Source organism: Rousettus aegyptiacus, unplaced genomic scaffold (genome assembly GCF_014176215.1).
Source record: "Rousettus aegyptiacus isolate mRouAeg1 unplaced genomic scaffold, mRouAeg1.p scaffold_m13_p_7, whole genome shotgun sequence".
Lineage (NCBI taxonomy): Eukaryota > Metazoa > Chordata > Mammalia > Chiroptera > Pteropodidae > Rousettus > Rousettus aegyptiacus.
In genome coordinates this window covers 111,223,788-111,251,435 of record NW_023416310.1, presented here as the reverse complement: position 1 = coordinate 111,251,435, position 27,648 = coordinate 111,223,788, and the positions used below count along the sequence as shown (strand labels likewise).

The following is a 27,648-nucleotide window of genomic DNA, read 5'->3' as shown; positions in this document are numbered from 1 at the left end:
CCGGCCTCGGAACCTCCCAGTCATCGTCTTGCACGGAAACCTGTCCCGCGAGCTGGGGCGGGCGGTCAGAGCCCAGTCAGGGCGATATTCGCCAGATGGAGCGTCCCTCCGCGAGTAGTGGCGCTCAGAGGAGGGGGACCCCACCTGAAGCACACTCCTCAGGAGCTCAGTGTTCTCAGCTAGGATGGGCAGCGGCGGACCACACACGCAGCTGCGGTGCCGTGAAGACTTCCCCGCCGGAAGCAGGCGGGGAGCGCCGGGTCCTCGTGAGGCGGGCCAGCGTACCCTCTGCAGAACTGAGAGAGGGGCAGGGCATGATCTGTTTTAAAGACTGTTTGAACTGTTTTTACTGACTTTTATTGCATTCTTTTGAGTGACTGTCTTCATTTACTGTATACCCCTAGGAACATTTGTGGAGACTTAACCGTTTAAAAAATACTCTTTACCAGTTTACAGTGTGCAGAGTTTTCCACGATGTTGTGCTAAGTGGAACTCTCTCCGGGGTGCCACTCTGTTTTTGTCTCAGGGATACCCAGAGCCCCGGGGAGCCTGGCACTGCTGATGACATGGAGTTGGGGGTTAAAACACAGCTCCTCACATTGGTTCTGCATACAGGAAAGGGTGGTGTGCAGGAGAGGTCTTCCACTGCCTACCAGACCCAAAAGGTGGCAGGGGACTGCCACTCACACGTGCATGGTCTCCTGCTCAGCCATTCACATGATCATGCTCATGATGACCACCTGTCCAGCCACAAAAGCCCACTGCGCTCTCACCCAGGTCTGTCATCCAAGTCCAGTCCTAATTGCTATCACCCGCAGGAGATCAATGTTGGCCACAGTGAGCATGATGAAGTGTACAGGGCTCCAGGGAGGAGCCCAGACTTCAGGAGAGGCCTGAGCTTGCTGTGCCCTCACCTTCCACTGAGACTTTCTCCCACGCCTAGCTGGGTGGTGGCATGGGAAGGGTTACAGGTCCCTAGGCGCCTTCTTCTGCTGCGGCCCATCATGAAGCCCCTGTGGCCCATCATGAAGACCATCATACTGGCAGCTATCAGAGGGAGGGGATCCATTTCCCAGGGAGGGCAGGGACCAAACCTGCTTCATGCATTTCTGCCCAGAGAATCCAGTCTGATTCCTCCACCACCGCTCAGTTTCAGTCAAGGGCACTTCCCTCATGGTACCCAGACCTGAGTCAGGGACACTTAACACTGTACTCAGAGGTTTCTGAAACTTTCCATCTCCTGTCCAGGTCTACTTGTAAATGGCTTTTGTAACAAGTGTATCAGGGCTGCGAGTTGTGGCAGAAAGTGAATGTGTGACAGGTCGGCAAGTGGATGCTCTGGGCTCCTGCCAGCCCACTCTGCCCTAGTGTGTAGCTCTGGGCACCAAGTCGGTTTTGTTTCCTCGTCTTGAAAAGAAAATGGACAGTTGAGAGGACTTCAAAGATCCTGCTTGGACAGGAAAGCTTGTCATTCTGTTTGGCATGTGTGTGCCTAATGCTCTGCCAGACATGTCAGCGACATCAGCAGACAAGATAGTGAAGGACTCCACAGCTCGGCCTGTGCTTCCTGGCAGTCCCTCTTCCCTGCCCTGCATCCAGGCTATGCTCCAGCTGACCACCACCTCGTTTTGTAGCTGCATGGACTATAAATCACAGGCACATAGTCTCCAGTCAGGTGACAAACCCAGTGCTTGCTCTCCTCTAGGCATGCTATCTGCCCGCCTGGGACAGGTCTGATTCACTGCTGATTCTTGGGCCCTTCGCATGCCACTTCCCCTGTGGGCGCTGTGCACAAAATTCCAGAGTAGGCTAAGGTGCCCTGAGGCCATGTGTCCACCTCTGCAGGGCCCTCCCATGTTCTGCAGAACCCCGTCCATGGGGTTAGTGAGCATGGGTAAAACATGTTCATTTTCTCAGCCTTTATGAGAAATGTGGCTTCTCTTCCATGATGAATGGAGGGTAGGGTTCGGAAGGAGGAGCACAGCCTGTGGAGTGGCTGTTGAGAGAAGCCACAGGTCACAGCACAGCACAGCTGTTACAGACAACTCGTTCTCATTTTCACTAAGCTCAACTTCAGAGCTACTGTGGCTGATAGACCTTCTGCTCTGCTTTTCCTTAATGAGCTAACATAGAAGCACAGAGAAGTGAGGCTTTGTTCAGAACTTCAGAACACCATCTTTCAAATATATTCCTGTTGCCCCTGGATCCCAGCTCATGCCTTCATCTGCTGGCTTCTCCTGCATAGCTGTATACTCAGGTTCTCGGTAGATAGCCCTACATCCTCTCCACCACACTCAGGTCACCTTCTTCCCCAAATCTCTTCTTTTTCTTAATTCCAGTCCTCCCTCTCACTCCTTCCTGAGGACCTCTGTCTTCCATATCGAGTCACTGTAATAAGTCACATACCTCTCACCCCTCAGTTCAGGACCACCAACCCCTCTGAGACAGACTAGTAGGCCTTTCCCTCCAGGTTCCCAGCAGGTGTTCATCTAGCCATGCTGGGTCTTAGCTCGGGACAAGGCCCGGCGAGTGAACATCTCCCTGACCTCACAGCTGTGTCTCCCCCTGTGTCCCACTCTCACCCCTCAGATGAGGCTTTTCCCAGCGGTGGGGTTTTGGGGAAGCTGCTGGAGGCCAGGCTGACAGACTGCACCTGGACCTGCCCTTGTGAGCCATCTCCTTGAAGGAACATGGCTGTGGAGGAGTAGAGTCACTTTCAGGGGCTCCTGCTGGGCCTGGTGCTCCACATTCCCATGCACTCCCTGAGGTGGGGCTGGGGCTTCTGGGCTCCTTGGTGATGGATTGCCAGTCTAACCCTACTATGTGCCTCACACTGCATCCTGCGAAGACTTGTGGCACTGCAGGTTTAGGTAGAGCATGGAGGTGGATGTCCTCAGGAGCCTAAACTGATGAATGTGCACACAGTGGGGCCGGGGGTGGTGTCTGCTCTGCCTTGTCACTCATCCTCAGGCTGGTGGGCAGTGGTGCCTGACCACTCACTGGTGCAGGAGGGCTGTGGGGTCCCTGTGCTCAGAGAACGAGTGCCGACATGGGCTGGGACACAGTGTTATGTCTGCCCATACACCCATGTGGGTGTGCCTGCCTCCCCAGTGTGGACAGCAGGAGGGCAGGTGGACATGCCCAGTGCCCCGCTCCCACTCTCCTCCTCCTGGGACCTCACTCCAGCCCCTCTGCAGCAAGTGGAGCCATGTGACCAGCTATGACAAACGGGATGAGAGGAGTAGTGGCATTAGTCTCTTCAGGGTCAAGGCATGGACACAGGGGGCTGTGAGACTTCGACAAGCCCTTTCCCTTCCTGGGCACCGGAGGCCTCTTGTCCAGAGGTTGAGCAGCTGCCAGTCTCTGGCAGGGGCCTCCTGAGGCCTTGCTGGGGCAGACCCAGCCAGTGGATGCTCACTCGACCAAGTCCTTCTAGACGAAAAGACTAATCTTTCAGACTGAAATGTCCTGAGTACTTGCACCACAGCATAACCTTGCCTTTCCTAGCTACCATGAGGCTACTCAAAAGAAGAAAAAGATTCTGTATGTCTTGAAGGTTGGCGAACATTTCCTTCAAGGCTCATGGCCATCCCATTTGAGCCAGAGTGACTCAGTGCAATGGCTGCAGGGCGAAGGCCACCCCAGACACAAGCAACACCAACACAAAGTGCTCTCTGCTTTGGGGGAGCCCGGCAGATGGAGCAGGTGTTGGCTGTGGCTGTACTTCCCTGGTGTCTGATTAGGAGGCTGTTGTTCTCCACTGGGAAGGCAGGTGAATTTCTGAGGGAGCATTCCCGCCCCTCCCTAGGCACTAGATCAGAATCTCTGAGGGTCACCTGGTCATGGACATGTTTAATGTTCCCAGGTGCCTATAGCTGTGTTCCCATAAAATGTCCCATTCAGATCAGGGATGCCATTCTGGAGCCACTTGACCCCTGAGCACCTGTACCAATAACTAATCACTCTGAAACTGGGGGAGGAGGGTGGGAGAGTGCTGGGTACTCAAAGAAGCTGCTCAGTGAAGGCTGGCTAAACCTGTCCTGCAGGTTTGATGACCAACACAAACCTTTGCCTGAAGGGCCCACCCTTTGTACACACCTTTGCCTTTACTGACCTACTCTGTCCAATGGGAGGTCCTGCCATCCATGCTTGGGGTCAACAGGAAGTCCCCTGTGGCTTGCCCTCGCTTGAGCTGACCTCCATGGCATGCAGTGGGAGAATGTGAACCAAGACACTTGGCCAAGCCACCCCTTCTTTTGGTTTTTCTGTGTCTGCTCAGGTGCAAATGTTCACCCAATCTCCCTGCCTCAAAGCTTCACTTTGACAGTGTTCTTGCTAGCTTTAGCACAGCCTTCACCTGAGGTACACCTGTTCACTTCAAAATCTGCGTCAGGTTTGCCAAGGCCAGTGGTCTCCAACCTTTTTGGCACCAGGAACCAGTGTTAATATGAGAATCTAATACCTGATGATCTGACGTGGAGATGAGGCAGTGATGCCAGCACTAAGTAACAGCTGCAAATACAGATGAAATTTCTCTTGCTCACCTGCCGCTCACCTGCTGCCATGCAGCCCGGTTCCTAACAGGCCACAGACCGATACCGATCTGTGGCATGGGGATTGGGGACCCCTGGCCAAGACGGTCTCAGCAATGTATCTGATGAAAACAGTCCATCATATTAAAAGTGGTTATATTTTATGTTAATTTTTTAAACTTTTTAAAAACACTTTTTTTTTTTGCCCCAAATTTTTTGAAATTTGTGACTAAATAAGTAAACAGGGAAGTCACTTAATTTCTTTGATTGCTTGGTCCATATATCACCCAAGTTACCCAGTCACATCCGCAACTGCTTTAAAAAATTTTTTTTCAATTAGAGTTGACATTCATTATTATTTTATATTAGTTTTAGATATACAGCATGGTGGCTAGATGTTTATGTAATTTGCAAAGCGATCCCCTGATTAGTCTAGTACCCACCTGGCACCATGCATGGTTATTATAGTGTGATAAACTATATTCCCTGTGCTATACTTCACAGCCCTGTAACATCTCACCTCTTTTGACGAAGGAATTGAACAGCCTGTTGAGGCAGGCATACTCCATTTGGGACAATGGTAATTTTGCTGAATGAAAAATTAGTCAGGAAATCCATAAGGAAATGATAGATGGTGCATTTCCCATGAGGAGCACACCCATAGCTGCACGTTTTCCCTGGGAGGTGAATGCTCCCAGCTGGACAAGCTCAGAGCACCTGGATGTGAGGATGGCCTGACTTCACAAGGAAACTGCTGGAGCAAACCCACACTAGGGGCTGTTGAGGATAGGCCATCGGCCACGTCAACCTGGAAACAGTCCTTCCGCAATGGGGATGAAGAGTTTATTCCAACATTTATTACATTTTTAAATTAAATGAAATCTTAAAACTATCCATTTATGAAGAGAGTTTACTGACAAAGCTGTGCAGTGACCTCTGGGAAGAAAGAACACATGGGTCTGTGAAGGAGGAAGACCTAAGAGCAATACTGGCAAATGCATTTCATAGGAAAATCTCAACAGCAACATGTAGAGCTTTTGTGTTTTCTTGTTTGCTTTTTAGGTTAAAGGTGCAGACCCTGGGCTTCCTATTTGGCCAAACACCTGGCCACAGTGATATAGAGAGGATTATGCTTTCCCCACTTGCTCCTCCCTCTTCAGTGTCCCTAGCATCCACCTATTTCCCCCACAGCCGAGCAAGCTGTCCCTCCACCACTCTCCTGTGCAAGACCCTAAAATTGACCATGTTAACCTGATTTAATATTTATTTAATGTTAGCTGGATACTAGTTGACAACTTAATGTTATGTCAATGATGAATGTTACTGTCTACATACTCCTTAGCTTAGTTTTGGGATCTTAGGACGAAATTTCTATTTTTTCTTTAAAAGTTTTTCATGCCCTGCCTGCCTTTTTAAATGCTGTCCTCATGGTTTATTACAAAGAATACATATTTGTTGCAAAAACTCAGAATGTAGACGTGTATGAACAAAATGTAGAAGTCACTTTCCCTCCAGTGGCTTCTAGTTCCTGTGGCTACTCTCAGAGCTGGGCTGTTTCAGGGTGGAGCTTTCCTGGGAGGACAGTTTCTCCTGTAAACTGAAAGTGGGCGGGGGGAGATATAGGGTATAGAGTCAACCATTAGGCCCTAGATTCATCCTCAAGTTCAAGTCCCCCTTCTGCTAAACTCTCCCAACTTGGGTATGTAATTTCAGCTCTCCGTGCCTCCATTTCTTTTTCTCTAAAATACAGGTTGATAGTAATAGTGATCTCTATATCATAGGATTGCTGTAGGGGTAAATAATTTTGCACACACGGTAAGTCTTTGTTGTGAGAAACTCCTGCGGTCTTGGTGGGATGCCTGGTGCTTGGAGCAACAAGGTCATCAGAAACAGATGTGGACTTACAGACAAGGACACATTGCAGGGAGGCCGCACACGCCTGACCTATTCTGGGACTTCTTGTTCTAGGGACGAGGATGGGAAAAAGTTACCGGAGAAGAAATAGCTGATAACATAGTCGTGGCCCTGAGGCTGAGTCTGGGAATTGGCTGTAGTTTATAATTGCTAACCTGATAGTAACTAATGATGTTTTGCAAAGACAGCTTTGTGAGGGAGAAGAAAAAGCCATGAAACAAGGGTGGGGATGCTAGCATTGCCATTCCTTGCCATTCCTCCTCTCCCTTATCCTTCCTTGTTAGTAAAAGCATTTCCAGACTCTGACTCTTCTTCCTAATTGTTTCCCCAACAGTCTTATGTAAACTATTTTGTATCTTTCTGCTTACTGGAGGTCTTTGAGCCAAGGAGAAAATTGACATTGCAAGTTCAAGAATGTGAACTAAATGGAAAGACTAGTATGAGTAACAGCACTATCTCAGAGGTATGGATGGAACACTTAAAAAACAAAACAAAAAAAAACAGTAAATAGTTAAAAAATTTCCAGTTTTATTGAGATATAATTGACATATAACATTGTATAAGTTTAAGATGTACAAAATAGTGATTTGATATACGTATATACTGTGAAACTATTAAGTTTAGTTAACAGCCATCACCTCACATAGTTGCATTGTGTGTGTGTGTGTGTGTGTGTGTGTGTGTGTGTGTGTGTGCCGAGGACGTTTAAGATCTACACTTTTAGCAACTTTCAAATATGCATGATTAACTATACTGACCATGCTCTATACTACATCCATGGGAATTAACTTACTTTATAACTGGAAGTTTGCTCCTTTTGACCATGTTCATCCAATTTCCCCACCTTACTCCTGCCTCTGCTAGCTGCCACTCTGTTCTCTGTTTCTGAGTTCAGAGGCCAGTGCTGGATGCTGGGCTGGGGACCTGAGGACTGAATCAGAGGTACCTGGGCCATCCTCTGAAGCACAGACGGGGTGATCGTGTCCGGCGGAGGTGTTGGACCTGACCCTGGCACCTTGGGATCTGCTCTACTAGAGAATAGGGTCATTGCTGATGTTATTAGTTAAGACGAAGTCACGCTGGAGGGGGTGGACCCCAGTTCCATATGCCTGGTGTCCTTACAAGGAGAGGACAGAGATACACAGCCTCCTGTGGAGATGAGCAGAGGTGGGAGTGAGATGCCAACCATGCCAGCTGCAGCAGCCACCAGGCAGGACAGGACTGGGACAGACCCTTCCTCCCAGACTCTGCAGGAAACCAAACCCCCATGTGATTTCAGACTTCTAGTCTTCACAGCTGTGAGGACATGTCTTTATTGCTAAAGCTACCCTGCTGGTGGCGCTTGGTCATGGCAGTGCCAGGAAACCAGCTGGCTACCTTCCTGGTTTCACCCAGGTCGCCTTCCTGCCACCTTCACACCTACTGCACAGCCACACACTGCTTCACCTGCAGCCCCCTCCTCTTGGTCCAAGGGGGAGCTGCACAGGTGGTGGCCCTGCTGTGGGCTAGGCTCTGCCGTGGATACTTGTCCTGTGCCGCCCACTCTCACCGCCAGGCTCTTCCTCTCTCCTTGCACTTTGACCCCAGTCACTCTGCACCCATTTCACGTGTTGGGGAAGAGAGGGGTTTTGATGAGCTGGACAGCTGCCAGGTTCATAAATGGATACCATAAAGAGGGGCTGAGAGAATTTGTGCAGCCTACATTTTCTCCTCCACCTTTGGGTGACACAGGCCTGTCCTGGAAAGACAGGCAGACACCATCTGTCCCTTGTTAATGCAGGGCAGAGGCTGTGGACACTCCAAGGCCCTGTTCTGGGTGCCAGGCTGTCAGGGGCTGTACAAGTGGTGGGTGGTCCCAGGCGGGCCCCACAAGTTGACAGCATCACATCTCCGTCTGTGACCACCCACATAAAGTCAGGGGTGTGAAGCAAGAGAACTTACCAGACAATGGGATGTGAGGTCTTCCACGACCCTAAGCTGTCTCAAAGGCTCTACTCTGAAGAAAATCCTTCCACAGCCTGAGACAGGCGGTGGGGACACACCCCACAACTACGAAGGCATATGCTCATTGGCTTGCATTTGCCCTTGCTTTTCGGCTGTTTCCCTGCCCGGTCTGCACCCCACAGCTGGAGGTTTCAGTAGAAGTCACTGTGGCTCCATGTCTCTGCTATGTATGTTAGCCCTTATTTCAAAATGTCAAAACATACTTTTCCTAAACCCAATCTCCTACATCCAGTGTTACACCTTTGTTGTATCTTCTATTTTAGTTGTGCTCAAGTGTTTCCAAATTGGAATTCATGATTTTGTTAGGAATGACCTTGCTAGTGTCTGAAGCTGGATGCATTCACTCATGAGTTGCAATTTTGAGCAGTAGTGGGGTGCTGTGCAGTGCTCGGTAGTGACAGGAGGTTTGGTCCTGAGTGAGTTATGAGAATCACCTGGCCCTGTTCTTGTGCAGGATCTCCTGAGGCCTGCTGGATGCAGCAGATGGAAGGCAGCACTTCTGCTCGTGTATTTGCGTGGAGGTACAGAGAAGGGCTGCAGGTTAAGGGCGAGGAGTGGGCAGCACCCAGCGCCTGTGAATCTCTCTGCACCTTCCTACTGGCCTAGTCAGTGGGAGGACGAGGCTGGTTCTACGCTCTCCTCTCCATGCAGTTGTGCTAGCCATCGCCTGCCTGGGGCTAGGCACAGGGAGCCTCTCCCTACTACTCTCCATCTAAAATCTGGGCTCTCTTTTCCTTCTGGCCTCTCTCTCTTCCTGAGAAGAAAGAGGAAAGTGAAGATAAAAGAGCGGAGAGGATTCTGTAATGCCTGAGGCCTGATACAAACTGGTTAATACTCATCTTGTGATATGAGACAAGCAGCCTCTTTAACACAGTAAACCACCCAAGCCCTCTAAGGACCTACGCATGAGTTTAGGAAACCCCATCTCCCCCAAAGTATCAACACCATTTGTGAAATTTACAGAGCACTTCCAACTTTTGGGTCAGAATCGCAGGCTAGTGTGCCAACTTTCATTGAATACTTCACTCCTTTCGCTCACTGGGAGGGTGTGCAGCACTGCAGGGTGAGGGAGCTCGCCAGCACAGGCCCTAGCAACCCCTAACTGCTCTACTGCTGGGGAAACCATCTACTCTTTCTCAGGGTTGGCCCCTCGGTTGCAGGAATTGCCCTATGCTTACTCCTCCCCTTTGTGGTGTAATCATATAGATCTTTCAAAGCAGGAGCTTCACCCTGTCTCCACATCCTGGGGGCTGGGTGCCTGGTCAGGTAGTTCTGGGAAGATGTTGACTTCAGGGCGTGGTACTTGGTGGTTCAAAACTGCCCAGGGCTGCCTTTGTTTCCGCAGTCAGTAAGGCTACAGTGCACACTGTTTGTTCAAAACGCAGTGTCTTCCCCAGTCCAATCTTGTGCCTGGCACTGCACTCACATCCAGGAGCCCGAGCAGTGTGACATGGAAACTTGACCTGAGAGCACGGTGAACCCCTGGAGCCCCTCAGTGTTCTGTCACAATCAGTGGGGCTTGGACCCAGTCCCTGGGTGGTGAGGGTGCCATGGATAAAGGAAGTTGAACGCTAGTTAAAGGGATAATGAGCAATTTCATTAGGACTATTCTATTGCAATGAAGAAGAGCATCCAGCATGAGCTCATCTCAGCTTCGATTTGTAGGTAAGTGGGCAGTTTAGAGGGTGAAGAAGTGGAGAGGGGCATGGGGGCTTGGACAGAGTCAGAGCGGTAGAAAGTTACAGAAGTAAGGAAGGCAGTGGCCTGTGTGAAGCACTCTGGGTTCGCTCACTGGGGCCTGCAGAATTTGGGCTCTCCCCTCCCACAGACTCAGGGAGAGGGGACGTGTAGGGTGGCTGGGACAGTTGCTTTTTTTCCAGCCTTAAGTTTACCCAGACAGGCATTTTAGGGGGGCTGAAGTCTTCCTAGGGGTGAAGGTTTGAGTTTGTAGAGAGGTGCTGCTGTTTGTTCAGGCCTTTACAGGCCAGGATGAAGGCCCAGAGCACAGAGGGCTTGGGAGCCTGGCTGGCATCTGGTTCAGACTTGCTGAGTTTGTGTGGTGGGCCCTGCCCTCCTTCCCAGTTCAGCCTGTCTAATGGGCTGCTGTTTGGTGCGTTTAGAGTTAGCTCCTCACTTTCCTCTGTCCCCTGCTCACAGAGAAGAAACAAAATCCATTCCCCAAAAATGTGTCTTACTTTAGCTTCTGGGGCTGCTGTGGCTGCAAACAGCACACACTGGTTCCCTCTTAGCTCTGTGGCTGGCATCTGGAATTAGTGCTGCTGGACTGAAGTCAAGGTGTGACAGGACTGCATGCCATATGGAGGCCCTTGGGCTGAATCGTCCTTGCCTCTTCCCGCTGCCCTTGTCCCCTGCCCCTCTCTACCTTCATGGTCACACACTCCTCTTTCCTGTGTCATACCTCTCCCTCTGCCTGTCTCTTAAGGACACTTGTGATGGCATTTAGCTCCACCCTCGTAATCCATGATAATATCTTCACTGCAGGGTCCTTAACTGGGTCACACTTGAAGAGTCTTTGCCATCTAAAGTGACATCCAGAAATGCCAGGGTTCAGGAGCTGAAATCATTGAGGGCTGCACCCCAGGCTTCCACACCTCCTTACTTGATAAAATTGATAGAAATTAAACATAGTACCTTCCCATTGGTTTTGCGCTGATGTAAACTTTTGAGTGTCACTGTGAACTCGTGGTCTTTCAGAGCTGCTCAGATTGCCACATAGTGGCCAGTGGGTCCTTATAAGTTAGCTTCTTTGTTCTCCCTAAACGATCCTGATATCTGTGAGAAAATTCTGCTTTCTGCATGACAGGTGGTCCCAGAGTCATTATGGACTTCCTTGTCTGACACATGGGACAGCGGCTCTCTGTGGCTGCTGCCTCTTCTGTGTTGAGTCACAGCCTGGAGTGAGTCACTGATGTGCCAAACACTGCTTCTGGGGCCGATGGCCACTTTCAGGAGTGTCCAATATGGAAAGATGAGCCTTTTTAAGGTTTCGCATTCTCACTGGTTTGTCCATTGTCACATAGCATGTCGGCAGGTCTTACGCTCCTTACAGGGTGAGGCTCCATCAACACCATGGCCTTCTCTGAAGTGACAGTGGTGTTCCCTGGCAGGCACCCCTGCAGGATGACTCTCCGTGGCCCATGGCCTTCCCCATCTTGTTGAGGCACCCCTGTCCCTGGAAAGGAAGTGAGAATATTTCAGCAGACGTCTGCCTCCACTGACCACAGGCTCCGATCCTCTTCTCTGGCCCTAGGTAGCAGGACAAGGGAATCTGGCCATGGCATGTCCAGTAATGTTACTGTAAGGAGCAGCCTCCATGCCAAAGCATGTTCCTTGCAGGCAAGTACTACGAGGTAGCAGATGGTTCTGAGGTGCCTGGCTGAGCTGTGACTCAGAGAGAGGACAGTGCCATGATGTGGGAATGCAGACAGCCTGTGCCACGGTCTGTGTGCTGGAGTCTGGTCATGCTGGCTGCTGTCACGGCTTTGTTTCTGCCCAGCTGGGGTGCTTCATGGCAGGGCAGCCTCTCTGGATGTGACCCAGGGTATAGGTTTGGCTGAGGTTCCCTAGCTGCTGCCTCTGACCTGTTACTGCATTGTGAAATCAATACAGTGGGTCTTGACTAGCTTTAAAAATCAGTAATTATTGTTACCACAAAAACCTGTAAACACCCCTTGTCAACAGGCTCTGCCACAGTCCTCCACATGCTTCTCATTTGAGCTTCATGCTCACCTTATGAGCACACGCTACTGTCATTCTACTAAAGGGGAGACTAGACACAGTGCCCTGGAGTCACAAAGCCGGTACCTGGCAGAACTGGGATCTTTATTTATGTGCTTATGTATTCATTTTTATTGAAGTATTTTTGACATAGCATGTACATTTAATTTGCTAATTTTAACAAATTAACAGCATATTAATTTGATGTGTTTATGTGTTGTAACATGATTGCTTTTGCAGTGATAACTAGCACCTCCATCACATTGCACATTATCCTTTCTCTTTAGTGGGTGGAATCATTAAGGTCCAGCCTCTTAGCAAGTATGATGATCATGATACAACATTGTTGTCTTTGGTCTCTGTTTTCTGCATTAGTTCTCTAGAAGTTAATTACCAACTGCTGCAGGTTTGTACCTTAGGCACTATCTGTGCTGCTCCTACCTCCTATACCCTGTTATTGTCACGATATCCTCTGATTTTACAAATTCGGCTTTTTGAAATCCTACGTATAAGCAATGCCAGGCAGTACTTGTCTTTGTCTGACATAGTGCTCAAAGTTCATCCATGTCTCAAATGGGAGGATTTTGTCCTTTTTCCTTGCGCATATGTACCACATCTCATTTGTCCATTTGTCCACCCATGGACCCTGAGGTGGTTTCCATTCTTGGTTACTGTGAATAATGTTGCAGCGAACATGGGAATACATATATTTCTTCACTATTCCGTTTTCATTTATTTTGGGTATATACCTAGAAATGGGATCGATGGGTCATAAGTACTTCTATTTTTAATTTTTTGAGAAGTTTCCATACTATTTTCCATACCGACTGCACCAATTTGCAATTCCACTAACAGTGCATGAGGGTTCCCTTTTTCTACATTCTCACTAGCACTCGTTATTTGTTAATTTATTGATGATAGTCATTCTGACGGGTGTTAGGTGATATTTCATTGTGGTTTTGATTTGCATTTCTCTGATGATTAGTGACGTTGAGCATCTTTTCATGGGCATATTGGTCATTTGGATGTCTTCTTTGAAGAATTATCTATTTAGATCTTCCAACCATTTTTTGTTTTAAATTAGATTGTTTGTGTTCATGATTTTGAATTGTATAAGTTCTTTTTGAAAACATTTTAATAATTAAAAGAAAAGTTTCAATTACAATTGGCAGACAATATTATATTAGTTTCAGGTGTGTAATAGGGATTAGACATTTATATAACTTAAAGTGTTCACTCTCAATAAATCCAGTACCCATCTGACACCATACATAGTTATTACAATATTATTGACTACATTCCTTATGCTGCACTCTACATCCTCATAACTATTTTACAGCTAACAATTTGTATTCTTAATCTCTTTCTCATTTTCACCCACCTCACCCCTAAACCCTCTTCTCATCTCACAACCATCAAAATGTTCTTTGTTTCTACGAGTTTCTTTCTGATTTGGTTATTTTGTTCTTTATCTTTTACATGTAAGTGAAATCATATGACATTTGTCTTTCTCTGTTCGACATACTTTACTTAGTATAGTACCCTCTAGGTCCATTCATGTTGTCACAGATGACAAGAATTCATCTTTTTTTTTATGACTGAGTAATATTCCATTGTATGTACCACCACTTTATCCATTCATCCACTGATGGACACCCAGGTTGTTTTCATATCTTGGCTACTGTAAATCATGCTGCAGTGAACATATGGATATACATGTCCCTTTGAGTAGGGTTTTGGGTTTCTTTGGATGAATACCCAGATGTGGAATTACTGGGTCTTTTTTTGTCTCTTGTTACAGCCTTTGTTTTAGAGTCTGTTTTTTCTTGTGTAAGTATTGCTACTATAGCTTTTTTGTTTGTTTCCATTTTCATGAAATATCTTTTCCCATCTGTTTAACTTTTAGTCTGTGTGTATCTTTTGATCTGAAGTGAGTCTCCTATAGGCAGCATATGTTAGGATTTTGTTTTCTTATCCATTAACTCACCTTGTCCCATTTTTTTTCCCCACACAGCCACATTTACTTTTATAAAATCAATGTACACAGACACTGTGTCTTTGTCTCTCGATGACATATTTGTATACAGAAGAACAGTTGTGTCTCCAGACCTCTGGATGCAAGAAGAGGGGGTCCTTCCAATCATATGTAATCCTCCAAACTTTTCTGGTGGCTGGAATCCAAGATAAAGGTGCCAGGAGATTCAGTGCCAGCAGTGAGGGAACTCTTCCTGGTCTGCTTGTGACCATCTCATTATATCTTCTTATGAGGGCACAAGACAAGTGGGTAAAGATGTGGCCCCAACTCCCAGGGGGAGTTGCAAAGGCCCACCCTGTCTTTCCGTTGGAGCACTTAATCCTTTTATATTTAAAGTAATTGTTGATAGATATGTAGTTATTGCCATGTCATTATTCATATTTTTGATTTTTTTATTTCCTCTTAAAAAAGTCCCTCTAACATTTCTTGTAATACTGGTTTGGTGTTAATGAACTCCTTTAGCTTTTTCTTGTCCAGGAAGGTCTTTATCCTTTGATTCTAAATGATAGCTTACTGGGTAGAGTAATCTTGGCTTTTCATCATGTTGAATATTTTCTGCCAGTCTCTCTGGCCTGCAAAATTTCTATTTAGAAATCAGCTGACGGTTTTATGGGAGCTCCCTTGCAGGTAACTACCTGTCTTTTTTCTTGCTGCTTTAAAAATTCTCTTTACCTTTGGCATTTTAATAATGATGTGTCTTGGTGTGGGCCTCTTTGGGTTCATCTTATTTGAGACTCTGCACTTCCTGGGCTTATATGTCTATTTCCTTTCCCAGGTTAGGAAAGTTTTCCATCATTATTTCTTTAAGTAGGTTTTTAATCCCCTGTTTTCTCTTTTCCCTTTGGTATGTCTATGATGCTAATGTTATTATGCTTAATTTTATCTCAGGTCTATTAAACTCTCCCCTCCCCTTTGAATTCTTTTTTCTTTCTGCTCTTTCAATTGGGTATTTTCTACCTTGTCTTACAAATAGCTGATTTGATTCTCTGCTTCATCTAATCTGCTTTGTTTTGATCTCTTCTAGTGTATTTTTCATTTTAGTTACTGTATTCTTTATTTCCATCTGGTTCTTTTTAAATGTATTCTATCTCCATTTTAATGTTTTAATTGTAGAAGTTCTCATGAAGATCATCGAATGTCTTTGTAACTGGTGTTTTGAACTCTGTTCCTGGTAGATTGCCTATCTCCATTTGGTTTAGTTCTTTTTCTTCAGCTTCCTCCTGTTTTTCCATTTGGGACATGTGTTTGTTTCTATGTATCAGGAAGATATGCTACATCTCCCAGGATTGGCCGGGAGGCTTTATTTGGTACATGCCCTATGTGACCCAGTGATGTAGTCCCACTGGTCACCAGAGCCAGGTGCTCCATGTGTGTGTCCCTTGTGTGGGTTCTGTGTTCTCTTCTGTTGTAGTTGAGCCTTTATTGCTGTTGGCATGTTAGTGGGTGAGATGGATCCTCAGGCTGACTGGCTGTGATACTGGCCATGACCACAGTGCAAGAGATGCTATGTTGAGGTTGATCCTGCAGAGTGACATTCAATTCAGTGGGCTGTGGAGCCTCCTGAGACCACTTGAGGGGTTAATCTGGTGGTGCTCTGTCTGGTTAGAAGCCAATCTCTGGGTTTGTTTATTCTGAGGGCTCCATGGGGGTGCTTCTGTGCAGGCCAAGTTCAACTACTGCTTGTGACTGTCCCTGGGATACCTGGTAGGAACTACAAAGTGGTCCGGTGGTTTGTTGCTGCCTGTGCTAGACTTACAGGCACCTGGGAGAGGTCGTGCTGTCAACTGAGGTTGTCTGTCACCAGTACTGGTTTTAGCACAGCTCATCAAAAGTCCTATAGTACTCGAGACCTGCTGCCATCTGCTAGTTCCCTGTAAAACTCAGTTACTGAAAGAGCCTCAGACAGTATGTGAGTTGAGCATGCTGGATCCCAAGGAGTCACCAGGGTGGAGCTAGTGGAGTTCACCAGGCCAATGCAGATTCAGATTTAGGTGCATGGGATGGGTCTCAACATGGGATAGATGATGCTCATTTGCCAGCTGCATGGGAGGAGGGTTCAACACAGCAACAATGGTTGCTGTCCCTTCAGCCCTTTCCCTAAAGCCACACAACTTGTTTTCTCCCTGTATGTCTCTGGTGCCTCCCAAGTCACCATCCCTCCACTGCAACCCAGGATGAGTGACTATGATCAAGCAAGTCTGTGCATGGTTCCTTTAAGAGGATGCCTGGTTTCCAGCAGCCTTCTATCTCACCCAGACCACCTTTGCGGTGATATCCCTCCAGATTCTCAACCACCACATGTGGTGTGAAGCCATTCCATTTTGTATCTCCACCTTGGTAATCGGTCTTGATGTAGCTTCTTCTGTATGTCCTTAATTATAAGATTTCTTTTCAGGTAGTCTTCAAATGGTTCTCAATGATGGTTGTTCTATAACTTAGTTGTAATTTTGATGTGGCCATGGAAGGAGGCGAATGCAGCCTTTTACTAGTCCATCATCTTGACTGGAACTTCTTTTTTTGCCCATTTTCAAATTGTGTGGTTCATTTTCTTATTGTAGATCTTTAGGAATTCTTTTATATTTTGAACTACAGTCCTTTATCAGCTTTGTCTTTTGCAAATATTTTATCCCAGTCTGTGGCTTGTCTTTTTATTCTCTTTATTGTGCCTTTTGCAGAGCAGAAGATTTTAATTTTTTTTTTAAACACCTACAGCACCTGGTCTTCCTAGGTGGACTCCCATCCAAGTACTATCCAGGCTCGACCCTGCTTAGCTTCCAAGATCGGATGAGAAGTTTTTAATTTTAATAAAGTCCAGCTTACCTGTCTTTTTCTTTCATAGGTTGCGCCTTTGGTCTTGTATGAAAAAGTCAATCACCAAACCTAAGATTATCTAGATTTTTCTCTTATGTTATTTTCCAGAAGTTTTATAGTTTTTCATTTTACACTTAGATTAATTTGAGTTAATATTTGTGAAAGGTATAAGGTGTACATCTAATTCATTTTTCTACATGTGGATCTCTATGTTTTTTAAAAAAATTCTATTAATATGAGTATTATATAGATTGATTTTTCTATGTTAAATCAACCATATATTCCTGGAATTAATGGTGCTTGGCCAAGGTCTGTAAGCTTTTTAACATGCTATCAGATATAGTTTTATACTATTTTGTTGAAGGTTTTTCATCTATGTTTATGATCAATATTGGCCTGTGTTTTTTCCCTTTGTGATATTTTTGGCTGTGGTATCAGTGTAATACTGTCTCATAGAATGAGTTTAGATGTGTTCCCCCTTTTAAAATCTTTTGGAGGAGTTTGAGAAGAATTAGTGTTAATTAAACATTTAGTAGAATTCACCAATGGAGCCATCTTGTCTTGAGCGCTTCCTCATTGGAAGTTTTTTGCTTACTGACTTAGTCTCTTTACTTGTTATAAGCTTATTCATATTTTCTATTTCATCTTGCATCAGTTTGGGAAGTTTGTGTGTTTCTAGGAACTTATTCATTTTATCTAGTTTAAATAATTTGTTGGTATACAATAGTTCATAGTTTCTCTCTCTTTTTCTCAAGTTATGTAAAGAATTGGCTTATGCAGTTATGGGGGCTGGCAAGTTCAAAATGTGTCTAGGCCACCAGCTGGCGACCCAAGGAAGAGTGAGTGCTTGTTGCGTAAGTCTGAAGACAGAAACCTCACTTCAGGGGATCAGTCTTTCTTTATTAAGATCTTCAACTAATTGAATGAAACCCACCCACATTATGGAGGGTAAACTGCTTTACTCAGAGTATTCTGATTTAAAAGTTAATTTCATCTAAACAATCTAATACTTTCATAGAAACATCTAGAATAATGTTTGACCAAATATATAGTATAGTCAAGTTGATGATAAAACCAATCACAACTATTTAAAAGTATACCGTTTAAATTCCACATATTTTTTTGAGTGTCCTCTAATTTTTTATTGATTTCTAAATTCATTCCATTTTGGTTGGAAAACACACCTTATGTCTAACATCTAAAATTTATCAAGGCTTATTTTCAGACAGGCATATGCTTTATCATGAATAATTTTCTGTGTGCAGGTAAGTAGAATGTATATTCTGCTGTTGTTGGGTGAAGTGTTCTATAGATATTTACTAGGTCTATTTTGATTTATAGTGCTAAGTCTTCTACTTCTTGTTGATCTTCTGCCTAGTTTTTCTATCCATAATTGAAATGGGAATATTGGAGTCTCCAACTATTATTGTTAAATTTTTAATTTTTTCTTCATTTTGTCAGTTTTTGCTTCATGCATTTTTTAAAGCACAAATGCATTCGTAACTGTTGATCTTCCTGATGTATTGAAATTTTTAATATTATAAAAATATCCATGTATCTCCAGCAATAATTTAAAACTTGAAGTTTCTTGTATCAGATATTATATATTTTTTATCCTTTTGCTTTCAACTTGTATATTTGAATCTGATGTGTTTCTCCTTAAGACAGCATATAGTTGGATGTGTTTTTATTAATTCGGTCTGACAATGTCTGCCTTTTAATTAGATTGTTTAATTAGTTCATGTTTAATGTTACTCTTGGTATAGTTGGCACATGAGTGGAGGAAGGAAGCCCTTGAACTTTTAGCTGCACCCGCCTGAAATTTAGTATTCAAAACATGTAGTTGTGGGGAATGAAGAATTCTGGCAGCCTGCCCATCCAGGAAGATTCCATAGCCCTCACATGGGACCTGGATGGGAATAGAAATCTTGTGTATCTGGTTGCATCCATGTAGAATTGTTTTCATCATGCTGAACTTGGAAGTGGGAGTAAGTGGGTTGTAGTTCAAAGAGTGTGAATAAATATTTTGTCATTTGCTATATGTCCTTTGTAAAATTTCAGAGATTTTTTTTTATATGGTTGTTTTTAAAAACAATTATTGCTGGTTATGCTTATTTTTGTGGGCCCACAAAGCTTCTGATGTTGCCATTTTCAAAGCAGAACCCACTTTTAAAAATACGTGTTTTCTTTACCAGATTTTCTTTTGATCAGGCCTTTATTCTCCTATATGAACATTTTAAGAACACGTGGACCCGTGAGATAGTTTTAAAAGACTTTGAATGATGGGTTCACACACAGTCTGTACTAAGGCCAGGGTGCCTGATCTCAATGACCATATTTGGACTTAGAAAAGAGACTTGACCTCTGGGCACTGAAGCCTCTGAGCAGTTGGTTCTGTTATAATAATACACTTGAAACTAGACTGAATTCTGGACTTATCAGTGTCTTTCCTGGGGTACAAAAGGGAGAAGGAACTTGATCAAAGTCACATGACTTATAAAACCAGAAATAGAAACCAGCCTTATATTCCATATGCCCCTATTGCCACCAACATTAATACAGGCCCTCATAGGTTCACCCTTTAATTCATTCAAGCTTCTTTAAACAACCCGATATTCTCTAGAGGAGCATGCCATTTGATTGAATCACAAAGGCACACGAAGCCCATCTCTGCACCCATGAGCAAATAGACTCAGCCTTGGGAGCAAAATGCAGGAAGCAGCCTCATGTGTTGTTTCTCTTCAGCCATCCATGTGCTTGTTTTTTCCTTCCTTGAGTCCTGCCAGTCCTTCTTAACTCTTTTGCATTCTAGCTGCTGTCTTTAGGACACAGTGAATGGAATAAGTAAGTTAATGCCCGAGGGGTTCCCAAGCAAGTATTTGGAACAGTCACAGGGTTTTTAGATTTTATTTTGAAAAGTACGTATTATGAAATAAAAACACAAACAAAAACAACACTGCCATCTGTCACCACCATTGGAGTGATTGAGAAGCGATTGTCACATCCTCTGAAGCAGGCTAGTGCTGTCCACTAGTGGAGGTACATTCAATGACAGTTTGGTGGATATGTCCGGGAAGACCCTGAGTTGACTCATTTTTGTCCTGGGTTTCACAGAGGAGGCCGAGAAGGAACAGAGGGTCTTGCATGGTCCTTCTATCTGTGTCCACATTTCATCCCTTATCCCCTATTTCCCTCCCTCTGTCTCCTATGAAGCTCCACTCTTGTCTCTGCTCTTCTTTCTCTCCACTCTCCTGGGACACAGCCCCATTCTCTGATCCCTTCTGGTGTCCTCCCAAAGTCACTGCTTCAGGCTCTGGCTAGCTACTAATGGAGACTGTGCTCTGCCTAGTTGCTGATTCTGAAGAGTAAAATGGGCAGGTGACCAGATCTAGTTTAGACTCCTCGACAGTGGGGATACCTGTGGGTTACCTTGCCTTTGACCCAGAAAGTGAGTCTTAATATTCTTCTTAAGACAATGTATTTTGGTCCTTTATCAAGAAGGCATATTCCTCCTGTCAACATGACCGAGTCTGCTCTGCAGGGACATAATGACCTTGGTGTGACCTCTAGGGGATATTGGACTTAATCCTGAGTGTGGCTCGCTTCCATATTCTACTTCATAGAAGAGCAGGCAGGGAGTTGCCCTCCATTTTCTCCCGGGTAGGTATCACTAATCTTACCTTTTTATAGATAAGAAAATTGTGACTCATGGAGAGAAGTTAACACAGTAAATTGCAAACAAGGTTTTGAACACCCATCTTCTGCCAATGAGTGCAGTGCCCTTTGCACTTCATCTAAGTGGCTTGTGAGAAGAAGCAACATAAAATGGTAAAAGAAGCTCAGGAGGACTTTTTTGACCTCGTGGTTCCTTCTTGGTTCCTTGAGCAAGGCTACACTTGCCCACAGCACACTTTTCTGCTTGCATTTAGCCGCCTCCTTGGAACCACTGGGCTCGCTCTCCCTTTGCCTGATTCTTTCTCATCTCTCAGAGAGGTCTCCCTACTCCAACACTCTTCTTTCCTATCTCAGCTATCATTTTATTTCTACCACAGCTTTTCTATTTGCAATTATCTTGTTGGTCTGTTTCCATCAGTTTACAGTGGCTATTAGCTTAAAATCTTATTGGAGGGCAAGAAACTCATCTGCCTGTTGACTTTGTACCCCCACTGCCTAGTGCCTGGCATAGAGTAAAGGACAACACATGTTTCTTGAATACATAAGGACATTTAAGAGAAGGACAGGGAGGGGAGTGCTCCTGTGTGTCAGTCACCACGTGAGTGAGCGGGAAATGGCTATCGCTGTCCCTTTGTTTCAATGGAAATCTTGAGAGTCTTAGACAAGGCCACTTAGCTGACAAATGGTGTGGCTGGTGGCAAGCTAAGCCTGTCTGGTGTTTTGTCTTTCCTCACTAGCCCAGTGGGTGTCCACACTAGTGGATCTTGAAGACAACTGGTTTTATAATGTTGGACACAACAATTCTTTGCATATAACTTAAATTTAGAACCTAGAGTTCATAGGGAAATAGCCTTAATGAAAATTTCCTTAGATGATTACTGATTTGATCCTAGATTCATTGCCTGCCACAGAGGAAGCCAAGGTAAACTGCAGTGACTGAGTTAATGACAACAATAGCAGAAGTTCCTAGGGACTTTTATAACAGTATATGCCCTGTGTGAAGAGCGTGAAGAGCACCACGTTTCCTCTTCATCTTTATGACAAGATGGGCACCATGTTGTCTCTTGCTCTCAGGAGAGGAAACCGAAACTCAGGCTCAGTCAATTGGCAGGAGGTAGAAGTGTGCTCTGAAGTTAGTTCTCACCTTGGCCCCTGCCTGCATGGACTTGGTGTCCCCCCAGGCTGTGCTGTCACAGGCACAACTTGGGGAGTGGTGCAGCAGAGGGAGCCGTTGCTTTTGGGGCCCTTACACAGGAATGGGGCACACCATGTGTCTGCTCGCATGATCTCCTGTAAGCCTCAGGACAGCTCTTAAGAAGTGGGTGGCAAGGCTTTTCCTGATAACAGTGGGAAAACCCAGGACTCAGGGGTCATCACCCTGCAGGGCATGGACTGCAGGGAGGCCTGTCTCAGGGCATGCCTGAGGGTCAGGATGCTGGGGATAGTGATTTCATTGTTTTGAGCTTGTTTTCACATTTCCAAAGTGGAACAATCAGCAGTCAGATGCAGATGAAGAGATTGGAGGGGGTACCCCAAAGGACCCTCGATTGGGTGCTCAACTTGGACTCTTGTTGGCATCCCTGCTCTGGGCATCCTGCCATGACCTGCTGATCTCTGTGTGTTTTGCAAATCATTTTGGACTTCATGGGAGCTAACCTCCAGCTTTGCTTATGGTTAAGGGTATTTTGGGAGGAGCCATCACCCACAGAGGGTTCAGAAACACCCAGAATGACTCTCAGGGGTCTGGGTGGGTCTAGGCTACTATGCCGAGTGGCCATGAGGACAGCAGGCCTTGTCCTTTTCTAATGAGACAGTGGGGACACTGGGGACAGGGGCCTGTGGTGCAATCAGTGTCTTCGTTTGAAAATAGGAGTTAGCTATGTGTTAAAATCCTACTTCCAGTCTAGAAGCGGGTGTGTGCTGCAGAACTGTTCTTTTGTGGTGTCCTGGTCCCTGCTGACCCCAGGCAATGACAGAGATGGCCTGGAGCAGGGAGGAGCGGGGCTGGGTCTGTGTTCTGAGTGGTGAGCAGAAGTTGATCACACAAAGCTGTCATAGCCCTGCTCTCTGAAGGCCTGGAAGAGAGGTCTCTTCGGGGTCTGTCTTCCCTTTTCTCAGGGACCCCAACATCTACCCCTGACCTGTCCAGGCCATGGGCTAGCAGGCTATGACTTCTGGGGCTGCATTTACAGTCTGGAGGCTATCCTTGCATCACATTTGACCACCCTCTATAGCATTACTGTTAGCTGATTCACAAAAAAACCCGGGGGGCTGGGGTGGGTTCCAAGAGGAAATGATAACCCAGGGGCATTTTCCCAGGGACACTTCCCCAGGGTGTGATGGTCACCAAGCAGAGGGAGCTCGGGTTACTAAGTAACTTGCAGCCACAAGGGGCAAAGTCTGGATTCAGACCAGAACTTCCTGGTCCTCTCTGGCGCATCTGCCTGTGTGTGTGTGGTGCCTTCCCAGAAGAAGTGACAACCCTGATAGTCCTGAAGGTCCCAGCCTGGCACCAGAGTGGTCCCTGGGCTGTCTTCTTGATGTAAGATAGGTCAAATATCCCCAAAAGATGGGGAGAAAAAATTCAATACACATGCCGAAGTTAGTCAAAAGGAAAGTTTATTAGAAAAGGGGTAACATTCCACCGATAGAGTGTGGTCTTCTCTTGGAGGCAGAGAGTGAGAGGGACAGTGAGAGACAGTGACAATAGAGATGAGGACAGTGAGAAAGACAAGAGTAAAGGCACTGAGAGGGACCCTGAGTGTTCCGGGAATTCAGTTTAAATGTCCTTTAGTTCCCATTGCCTGTGATATGGACATACAGTGAGGAAGGTGAAGAGTATGCAGCGTGAAAAGGTAAGAATATGTAGAGTGAAAGGGTTGCTGGCAGTTCCCAGCCTTTAATCCTTAGGTTCCTCATGGTTTTTTTTTTTTAAAATTAATTATTTAATTAATTTTTTAATAGTAAGGCACATATATATTTATTCTACATGTTCACAACCCATAGTTAGATTTCTGTCATTACATATTTGACCCCCTTTACCCTGGTAGGTAGAAGTAGGGAGGGGGGAAGTAGACAAGGTTCCTCCTGGTTTTAGCCATTGGGAATGATTCTTGGTTCTTGTTAGCAATCCCAACAGAAATTTTCCTTTGTTCTGCAGGTATTCTCCTGGCCTGGCTGCAAGGCTGGTCAGCACATTGCAGTCCCTGAATGTGGCTTGATTAACATTTTTAATTATCTTGCCTCCTCCCTGCATTACTCTCAAAGGCAGCACATCAGCTGTGGGAGGCATGATCAGGGGATCCCTCCCACCCACACCCCTGGTGATTGTTCCTGCACCCCCACCAGGTCCTGCCCAGTGGGAGCACTGAAGCCAGACAGGGGAGCTGCCTGTGTTCAGGGAATAACTCTCTGAGAACAGAGGGGAAGATAGAGGACAGAAGTTGATAGAGGTTCTGCTCATGAAAATGACCCCAATTTTACCTTCTTCATGGGACAAGAACAGACCTCCCTGTTCGAGACTGAATCCTGCACCCACGCAATCAACCCCCACCTAGTTTTCGCTGTGTTATGCCAGAGCAATTGCTATATCCTAATGTGCCTTGTAGTTAGCTTGCTTGTCACTTCATTAATGTGCTCTGTCCCCCTAGACTCCACTCCAGGGGGGTAAAGTCTGACTCTGCTCAGAAACCTCCAAAACACCAGGGGCAGGCCCCATGCATGGCAAGTGCTCTCGCAGTGTTTTCTGAATAAAGGGATGAGTTTGGGGAAGAGAGGAAGAGCTGAGCCCCAGGCCAGGCCTGAGTGGGCTGCAAGTGGACAAGGTGTACTTTTAGAGCAGAGCACCTCAAGGTTTAGCTGCAAGCTGGTGGTGTTGCATCCCTGGTCCCTTTCCAACTTGTCCCCATGTGTAAGTGGTATTTGTGTGTGGTGGCAAGGACAGCAGAAGGAGGAGGAGGGTGGGGAACTCAGGTCCACACTCAGAGCTGGGAGCACCGTGGGCGGTGTGAGGGGCTGCACGGGCCTGAGCTGACCTGGGCTCTTTCCCACAGGGGCTACCCAGATGGCTGGGCCAGATGGGTGGCCTGGAAATTGTGCAGTGGCAGCAGCACTGGCCATGGGCTCTTCACTGAGGTGCACCCTATGTGGCTACACAACACGTCACCCTTGTCTGGGCTGGAAGACCCCGAGACTGAGTGAGGTTGACACTTGTCCCAGTGACTGAGCCCTTTTCCTGAGCCGTGCAGACCTCATGTGGCCTGAGTCTTAGTGCTGACCCAACCCAGGTATGAGACCCAGGGCAAGTCTCTAACATACTGCTTCCAGGCTTGGTTGCTCATCTGTAAATGGCTAATGAAGGTGACTGCTTCACCAGGTCAGTGTAGGGTGATGCTTGTGACTAATTAGCAGGGCGCGTGGTCCATTTGGTGGGCCACAGCCAGCATGAGGCGACGTGGGGACACACCTTGCTTCTGTACACATTTTGCCACAGGTGAACTTTGACTGAGTTTGTTTCAGATGGCTGGTGGCCTCATATAACTGGCCTGGTGCCCTCCTCCCAAAGGGTTAAGCTGCCCGTGCCCTGCTTTGGGCAGGGCCCCTCCTGACTCGAAGCCCCTCGCTCAGGCAGCAAGCTTTCTGATTGAGCAGTACCTGCCATATAAGGCCCCTTGCATACTTGCTCCAACCTCCTGGCAGCTTCCTTCTGCGGAGGCTTCTCTGGGCCAGACCACAGATGAGGACTGGGGCTGGGCTGCAAGGCTGTGAGGGCCAGTGTGGGAGTGGCTGGAAACAGTGTGGGTTGGGGTTCCGGGCAGCTGGTCTGCTCTTAACCTGTGAGGTATAGTGTGGCCCTTGAGCCCCTCTGTCTGACCGTTGGCTTTTTTGAGTGAGGACACATAAGAGGAGAGGACAGGATGGAGAAAAGCACTTTGTGAGGGCTGTCAGTTCCCCCTGTCCTCCCCCACTCCCTGCCCCTATCGCCTGGCCCAGGGCCACTCCCTTGCTCTACATGGTGGCAGGTGGCCAGTAGGGCCTTGGGTCTCATCACCTCCAGGCTCTCCCTTTCTGCTGTGTGTCCTTGGGCCAGGTCCTCACCTTTCTGGACCTCCATTATTTTCCTCCGAAAATGGCCTGGTCATTGGTTCACACCAGTAACTGAGGCACTCGTACACGTGTCTGATGTGGCTGCCGTGGCCTCTATTCTCACCCCTACTAGGAGGCATGACTCCTGAACTCATCTCCCCACTGGGCCTTTGGCCAGGAAGGGTGACTGGTGTGGGGCACAGGCTGCAGAGCACAGAATGGCTGCCCCTGATTTAATCCAGTATGGAACTCCCCTTGGATCACTAAATGGCAAGTCCCTCAGGTAGCAGACCAGTCAGCATCCCCTGTGATTATAACAGCTTCTTTTCCTTTTCACAGACCCCTGATAAGTCGGTCAGGGGATCATGGTGCAGAGAAGTGTGTGTATATCTGTTTTAGATATGGTGAGGGTGGGGTATGTATGGTGTGTAGTGAGCGTAAGTGTATCTGTGGTGTATGTATGTTGTATGTGGGTATGTATGTGCTGTGCGTGTGCATGTGTGTGTATATGTGTGTTATACATGGTGTGTGTGTGCTGTGTGTGATGTGCTCTGTGGTGTGTGGTACTTGTGTGCAATGTGTGTGAGTGTGTGTTACATATGATGTGTGGTGTGTATGCATTTGTGTGCATGTATGTGTGGTATGTGTGTGCGGGGGTGCAGTGGGAGGTGGCAGCCAGCTCCCAGGTGAAGGTCCTTCCTTTTGGAAGGACATAGTGCTCATGGTGTGGCCTTGGAGTTGGGTTAGCGTGGATGCTCCCATCAATGCTTCATCTGCAGGCTTGTCCCTGCAGAGGGGCAGCCACCTTTGTTGCAACTTGTGGCCTGGACTGTTGGCAAGGCAGGGACTGTTATGAACTCGTGCTGGCTGCCCCAGCAGCTACTAGCCCCATGTGGCAGCTGTGCTTCGGGACGTGGCTGGGGACTGACACTCAGCAAGTCCTCTTTTGTCCAAAGTCAGTGGAACTGAACCTCAGCAGCATCAGTTCTGGTTGCCATTTATGGTGAATCGGTGGGTACGGAAGGGCTCAGCATTGGCAGCTCTGATTCGTGGTCCTTATGTGTGTGGATGCGGCAGCAATCACACTGCAGCCAGGGCTGACCCCGTCCTGATTCAGTCCTATAGGCCCGACTCTGGGTACCACTTCTGTCAGAGGCTGTGTGGGGTGGTGGTTGAGGCCTGGGTCCACCCCAGCTCTGACACCTCCCAAGAGTGTGCCCTTCACCTTTAGTGTGTGACTTGGCCTTTCTGGGACTTGTTTCCCTATGAGACAAGCGTGACGTTAGTAGTGGTACCAGCCTGCTGGGTGGAGGGGTTACACGAGTTGGTGTGTGTGGAGTGTGTAGGACACATTGAGTCCTGAGCAGACTACTGGGGTGGTGGCAAAAGCCCCTACATGTGCACTGTGAATATGTCAGAGGGCACTGAGGGATGGGCATCATGCTGGAGGGGAGAGCCCAGCCCATTTCCTGGAGTGTCTCCACCAGTGGCTCTGTAGTAATGCCCAGTTGTATTTCAGTGCTCTGCATGGGCACGTCTGTGGGCTGCTGGAAATGGGGAATGCAAACTGGCCTGGAGTGAGGGCCAGTGGAGTCTGCAGCATGGATCTGTCCCCAGCTGAGGCCAACTGTGTCACAAGGACAAGCTGTGTGCCAGGCTTGTTAAGGTGTGATCATATCTTGGAGCTGCCTTCACTGTGTCTCTGCAGGCTTAAGTGCTGTGGCCACTGTCCGTATCCTCAGAGATGTCAGCTCCAGCACCATGAAAGGCATCCTCCTGGCTGGTGTCCTGGCAGCGCTCACAGTGGTGTCTGCAGGTGAGGGGAAACTGCGTGGCTGCCTTTTGGGATAAGGG

At 46.9% G+C, this 27,648-nt stretch overlaps 1 protein-coding gene across 1 annotated transcript in view; it reads left to right on the top strand.

Moving 5' to 3' along the window:
* Positions 1–10,059: 10,059 nt before the first annotated feature.
* The window catches only part of LOC107499919 (ly6/PLAUR domain-containing protein 8), a 29,554-nt gene continuing 11,965 nt past the window's right edge, over positions 10,060–27,648 (top strand). Inside the window, exons 1-2 of the mRNA XM_016124555.2 lie at positions 10,060–10,115; positions 27,503–27,610. Coding sequence (XP_015980041.1) covers positions 10,088–10,115; positions 27,503–27,610 — 136 coding nt within the window. The 5' untranslated portion in view covers positions 10,060–10,087. The remainder of the gene's footprint in view (positions 10,116–27,502; positions 27,611–27,648) is intronic.